Here is a 6,199-nt window from a genome sequence, read left to right as displayed (position 1 = left end):
CGCGCACGCATAGGCGCCTTTGTGCAGCCAGCAGTAGGTGTCCACAGCCACCGCCAGCCCCTTGTACTTCTTCACGTGGGAAGGCTCGGCAGCCTCCTTGATGAACTGCAGCAGGCCCTGGATCCCCATGGCGCCGCTTGAGCCGGGGGAAAGGAGCCTCGATCTTCGCTCACGGCGCTTCGGGTCGGGTCGGGCCGGGTCGGGTCAGGTCAGATCAGGTCTGGCTGTGCCGGGCCAGGGGCACGGGAGGCTCCTGCGGGTGCCCCCATAAACCTGGGCTCGGCGGCTCTGCCTCGGCGCGGGCCGGCACTGCCCGGGGAGAGGGGTGAGAGAAGGGAAGGGGGGACGCAGAGACGCGAGCAGCGGCCTTGGTTGGCTAGCTGGCTGGCTGGCTGGCTGGTCGGTCGGTCTGTCCCTGGTGGCTCCTCCGGCCCGGCCCGGCCCGGCCCGGCCCCACGCAGTGGCTGCGCGCGGCTGCCCGCCGGCACTTTCAAGCAGCGCGCGCTTCAGGGCGGTAGCCCCGCCCCCGGCGCGCGGAGCGGGGGAGGGTGGGCGCCATTATGGCGCGAGCTCCACCCCCCTGTGGGCGGTGTCTGTGCCCTCCGGGAGGGGAGCGGAGGGGAGTGTCGGGGTCTGTTTGGGATTACATGAGAGCCTAAGCGGGGGATCCTGGCAGTGTCGGGTTTGCCCCCGGCGCTGAGTACCGGCAGTGCTGGGCCGAGGTTGAAAGAGAAGGGATGAAGGGCAGCGTAGCGGAGGGAGAGCCGCGAATGCGGGCAAGAGCGGTTCTGAGGGGGAGCGACACTGAAGGGTAAACGGTGACGTTGGCTGCTTGCAATGGAAGTGCCGATAATTCGAGCATTCGCAAAAATACTGAAATACATTCCTCACACTGAAGCAGAATCACAAAATAGCACAGAATTGTTAGGGTTGGAAGGGACCTCAGGCGACCATCCAGTCCAACCCCTCTGCCAAGGCAGCGCCACCCAGAGCGGGTGGCGCAGGGACGCGTCCAGGTGGGTTTGGAATACTGAGACATGACCTCCTCTCCATGACCCCACCGGGCAGCTTATTCAGTGCTCTGACATCGTCAACATAAAGAAGTCCTTGCTCATGTTGATGTGAAATTTCTCGTGTTTTAGTTTACGGCCACTGCTCCTCATCCTGTTGCTGGGCTCCGTTGAAGGAGTCGGGCACCACCCTCTTGACACCCACCATTGAGATATGTATATGCATTGATTAGATCCCTCTAGTCTAGACTAAACAGGCACAGCCCCTGCAGCCTCTCCTCATAAGAGAGATGCTCCATGACAGGCAGTGAAGACAGCACATGGATAACAGCAATGAACACGAATATTATAAATATTAAATACTGTAAACAGCAGTGAACCTCTGGTGTTAATGTAAGAATGGATGGTCAAAGTTACAATTATGTAATAAAGGTGTTTTTTTTTTTTTTTTTTTTTTTTGTTAACATAAAGGTATGCCTGCATAAATTAAAATAAAATTTACAGTGAGAAATATTTGTAGTTCGATATCTACCAGGCAACAGTTTGTTTTTCTACTTGCCATTTTGAAGTCTGTACAATTCTTTGGTATTTTGGCTCAGTTACATGGATGACTCAGCCATCAGGGCAGAATTAGTCTTTGATATGCACTACAATAGACAAGGACACCTTATAGATTTTTACTAAACTTCCATACAATGTCTAGTGGTCCTGCAATTGACTTCATGGGGCAGATTAAAATACTCAGAATGAAAATCAGCACTTGATCACAACCTGGTGATCAACAATGTCATCAACTATCGTGACATTAGTAGACAATGAGCCTGGCTTATACCAGTTTTTCCAAAATTACAAAGAAGTCCTCATTACTGCTAATATATTGTCTTCACTGCTTAAGAATTTGATCAGTTTTATTCCACAAAGTTGGTTTGAAAGTTAGTTGGACTATTTAATCAATTTCTTAGAAAGGAAATTTGATTTTTTTCTCTGATAGGTAGCAGTATTACATTCACTGTAGCCTTTATGTTTCTTTTATTGAAATTTCTATTTATAGACAGTATATTATCACAGCTTTTTCTAGCTTATCTAAGAAGCCAGGCTTTCATACCACGCGTAAACTCACAAACACACTCATACACACTTGAGAGAAATCTAGAGGATGACATCCTTAGAATCATGTTTAGTAGCAGAGGAAATGTTTTTAAAAGCTCCTCATTTATCAGGAAATATTGTATCAATAATGTTAATAAGGTTATTAAAAACCTAGTATATTGAGTTAACATTGCAACTGCCATCTGCTTCAGTCACGCCAGGCCAAGAGCCCAAGTTCTGTGAGCAGCATCCCACTTACCAACTAATTCTCTTAAACTATTAATGCCCCTGACAGAAGAGAGCAGAAGGAAACCCATATTAATATCCTGTATCAGAATCCTGCCCCTGCACCTTCCAAAGTGAAACTGAACCGCCCATATATCTTTAAGGCATAATCTAGTAGCACTGACGGCTCGATTCAATCATTAACATGAAATTGCAAAAAGACAAGCAAACTCATACAGATGACCAGAAACAGTTTGGCAGATGGTGGGAAAGGAACAGCTGTGTCATCGTATTTTAAGTGAGAGCCTGAGACAAAGGAAACCTGAGTCCTGGGGCAGGGGAGCAGCTCCTGGGAGTCATTGCTGTTGATTCATTTGACTTGGTTCTGGACCCCACTGCACCTGAGGTAAGCTATTCCTAGACTTACTCAATACGTGCAGTTGGTTTTTCTGAGAAAAGGGATTTTGAATAATATTTGACAGAATTCCTTTCCTCAATATTTCTAGTAATGCAAACTGTGAACTTGCAAGTCTGTCTCTCAGGGAAGTCCAGGGAAGTGTGAACTGTACAAGACCTCGGGTAAAGTCTTGTTTTAAGCCAAAATCTTGTTTTTGCTGAAGTAAAAGGACCATTAATTGAAGGGTTAAAATGAAACCAAAAAATCTTTCAATCATGCCCCGCAGGAAACTGTAGGTTAGATTCTTATGAATCTGATTCCAGCTCACCGACTTTTATGGGACTTTCAGCCCAGAAAGAAGAGAGGAAGATAAATGTTTACTTTTCAGGTACAGGCTCCTCAGAGTGGACCAGCTCAGTGGGCAGCAGAGGTTATCTCTAAAAAGCCAGTAGCACTCCCTCATAGCAGGAAGAGAATATTTTTCTGCATTATTTTTGTGAAATTGCCCTCTCCCTTCCTTAGAGTAGGTGGTGGATAGGAGGGTGCTTCCACTTTGCACCCTGCCCTCTCAGTATTACTGGCTGCTATCATACCTGCTCTCAGGTAGATGTTGTGGATAGAGTTGTGCAGAATTTCTTTCTTTCTCCTTTGTCTGCTTCTCTTACCCTCTGCATTTTACAGGTGATGTAATGATAGGGGCAGGACAGACAGGGCCTGACTCAGATGATGTGAGGCAAATGCATATGTCTATATACTTCTCATCTGGCCTATATTGAGAAGGTGTTTTTTTTATTAATAGAAGAGAAAAGTATCCTTTTTTATTCTGCTTTCTACTGACTTTACTGATTCATATTACATCCATCCAACACCCTTACACTGATCTGTCTAGAGATGTCATGCCTTCAAACCAGAAAGAACTGTCAGTATCTTGTTGAATTCCAGCTTTCCAAAAAATGACAGTTAGTGAGGGCTTAAAAATATTTTATGTCCTTTGAAGAGGATGGAGAAAATGCAAACTAAAGAGAACAGTCATGACTTAAAGAACTCACTGTTACCTATCTATAAAAGTCTCAAAATAACTCAGCCTGGAGTAAAGTTAGAGGCAGAGCTTGGTAGCTCTCAGTTTTTATCTGTCTCCTTATTTTTCAGAACCCCAGTGCTGACATAGCCTCTAGTTTATACATTGATAAATAGGGTGGCTTTGGTGGGGAAAAAATTACTTCCAATATTTTGCTGGGATTTAATGATTCTATGGAATCAGATAGGATGATCAAATATTGGTTTTGCTTTCTGGGGAAATGAGGGAGGCCTAGTAACCTACCATTTCCCATTCTTCAGTTACATCTAGCCATAATAAATGCCCTCCTAATTTCTGTTTCTCATATAAGTTTTCTTCTTTGTGCTACATGTAATAAAATTACAATAGTTTAATCAGTGACTAATAATTCCAGCAGCAGCTGAACAGTGTCTCGTGTTTTCCCAACTGTAATTGATCTATAATCTGTCTTTTGCTTTTTTGTAGGTACTGATATATTCCATATTCCTGAATCTTCCAGCAGCAAATGAAAAATATGTATCTCTTCTTTCTTTCCATTTTATCTTTGCTTTTGAAAGTCAGTGGCACCAAAGACATTGTATTTGGTCATAATAATTTCACAGAATATCAAGTGGGCAACATGAACCTGATTCTCTCTGTCCCACATGGTGGGTCAATGGAACCTAAAGACATCCCTGATCGAGAGGCTGCCTGTTGGGATGCGAAGACATCCTCCTGTATTTTCTCTCATGACTGTCCTCCTGGAAGTGTTCAAAATTATAAGAAATGCAAAGTGTCTACCAACCAAGACAGGTATACTATAGAGGTGGCTCAGACTCTTGCTGAAGAAATCAGCAATATTACTAAGGGCTTCATCCCACATATCATTATAAACCACCTACAGAGGTTCAAGATGGATGCTAACAGGGAAAAGGAAGAAGCCTCATTTGGAATTCCCCAAGCAGAACAGGCCTGGGAGGACTACATGGGATTTTTGACCACTGCAAAATCACAGATGTCAGGGGGCCTGATTCTGGATATCCATGGACAAGCACATCCTGAAAGGTGGATAGAACTAGGTTACACACTTTCAAAATCTTCCCTTAACTCAGGTGTTTTTTCTGCATCGTGTTCCTCAATTAGCCATCTGGCCAATCAGCTGGTCAATGTGTCTTCTGAGGCCTTGGTTTCGGGGAACAGAAGTTTGGGTAAATATATTGAAGAACAAAATAACAGTTATGTTTGTGTGCCTTCTCCATCCAATCCTAGCCCAAATAATGGGAGCTACTATAGTGGTGGATACATAACGAAGACTTTTGGTTCCCGTAGTTCTGGCACCGTTGATGCCATTCAGCTTGAACTACCCCAGTGGGTGAGGGCAGCTGAAGAACGTCCCAGATTTTGTAAAGCACTGGCAAGGGCTGTAATGAAATTCTGGCAAACTAACTACTGCAGCCAGTACAAGCACGAATTTCTGCCATGCTGAAAGAGGTTGTCTTGCTAAGGTACCTTTCCTTAATACGGTATTGATCTGGATTAACAGAACAACTCATTCACCTGGAACGTATAAGCCTGCAATATAATTGTGGATGCCGGTGGAAAGAAACTAACCTGCAAAGGAATACAGAGACGTTGACATAGAGAAAATCCATGGCTAATACCAACAAGTCCATTAACACACAGATCCAGCATGAAAAAACTGCTATAAGTGGGTGTATTTGGAAGTATTTCTGTGTTCAATTTCTTTCCAGTATCATCCTCTATTCTCTAGCATATAATAAACAACTAATCCTCTAATGAATTCTGTGCAGTGCTTTAGTGGATTATCTGCTCAAAGAAATAAAATGCCTCTGCTTTTCCTTTGACGCTTAAGAAAGACAGCTGGATAATATTATTGTGTAAAATATTTGAGGCCAGGACTGGTTTCCATTTGATGTTTATAAAGCCCTAGGAGTTGGAGCTCAAGTAAACAGTAATGCTGAGCGATGACACGCAGTCTGAACTACTCAGGTTTTGTTAGTTTAATGAATTAGGGACAAAAAACCTGAGAAGACTTACAGTGCTGTAAATTTGTCAGAGTTTAAATAGCATAACAGGTAGTGACTGGATGGAAGGCTGATAAAGATAGCACATACACATCATGCATTTTTGACAGTTTTCCTTACAGTACAATTCCCTCTTGAGAGCCAATCCATTGATTTAAATCAGCTTAGGATTAAACACTTGGTTGTTGCTGGGAATAGTATTACATCATGGATGGTTTTTCTGTACAGTGGAGAATACAGAGGCATGAATAGCCATGAGTACAAATCAGCTGTTGGAAAACACAGGCAATTGCTAAGGAAAACCAAAGGGAGCAGAAAGCAAGACTGAAAAGAGTAATGTTTGAAAATTAGGAATCTATGAAATTGTAGCAGTGCTAAAAGTTTGGTAAAAAGAGAA

General features: G+C 43.8%; 1 protein-coding gene across 4 annotated transcripts; it reads left to right on the top strand.

The window, feature by feature from the left end:
• Nucleotides 1-2,305: 2,305 nt before the first annotated feature.
• Nucleotides 2,306-5,554, top strand: LOC114059172. Of its 4 annotated transcripts, none has more exons than XM_027887318.1 (3): nt 2,479-2,730; nt 3,249-3,324; nt 4,244-5,554. In XM_027887318.1, exon 3 carries the CDS (start codon nt 4,284-4,286, stop codon nt 5,241-5,243), a length of 960 nt encoding a protein of 319 aa, XP_027743119.1. In that variant the 5' UTR covers nt 2,479-2,730; nt 3,249-3,324; nt 4,244-4,283; the 3' UTR covers nt 5,244-5,554. The 4 variants fall into 4 exon arrangements, with proteins under 4 accessions (XP_027743118.1, XP_027743119.1, XP_027743116.1 ...); XM_027887315.1 differs by having other exon boundaries at nt 3,244-3,324; XM_027887317.1 differs by lacking the exons at nt 2,479-2,730; nt 3,249-3,324 and adding an exon at nt 2,306-2,439 and having other exon boundaries at nt 4,241-5,554.
• Nucleotides 5,555-6,199: the final 645 nt, after the last annotated feature.

The sequence above is a fragment of the Empidonax traillii genome, unplaced genomic scaffold (assembly GCF_003031625.1).
Source record: "Empidonax traillii isolate 1590-97213 ecotype Southwest subspecies unplaced genomic scaffold, ASM303162v1 scaffold206:size1282135, whole genome shotgun sequence".
Classification (NCBI taxonomy): domain Eukaryota; kingdom Metazoa; phylum Chordata; class Aves; order Passeriformes; family Tyrannidae; genus Empidonax; species Empidonax traillii.
Note: the sequence above shows the minus strand (reverse complement) of the source record. Positions and strands in the feature narration are given on the sequence as shown.

Excerpts from the sequence above, each read along its gene's own strand:
- LOC114059172 (XM_027887317.1), top strand. The coding sequence starts at position 4,284 with ATGAAAAATATGTATCTCTTCTTTCTTTCCATTTTATCTTTGCTTTTG.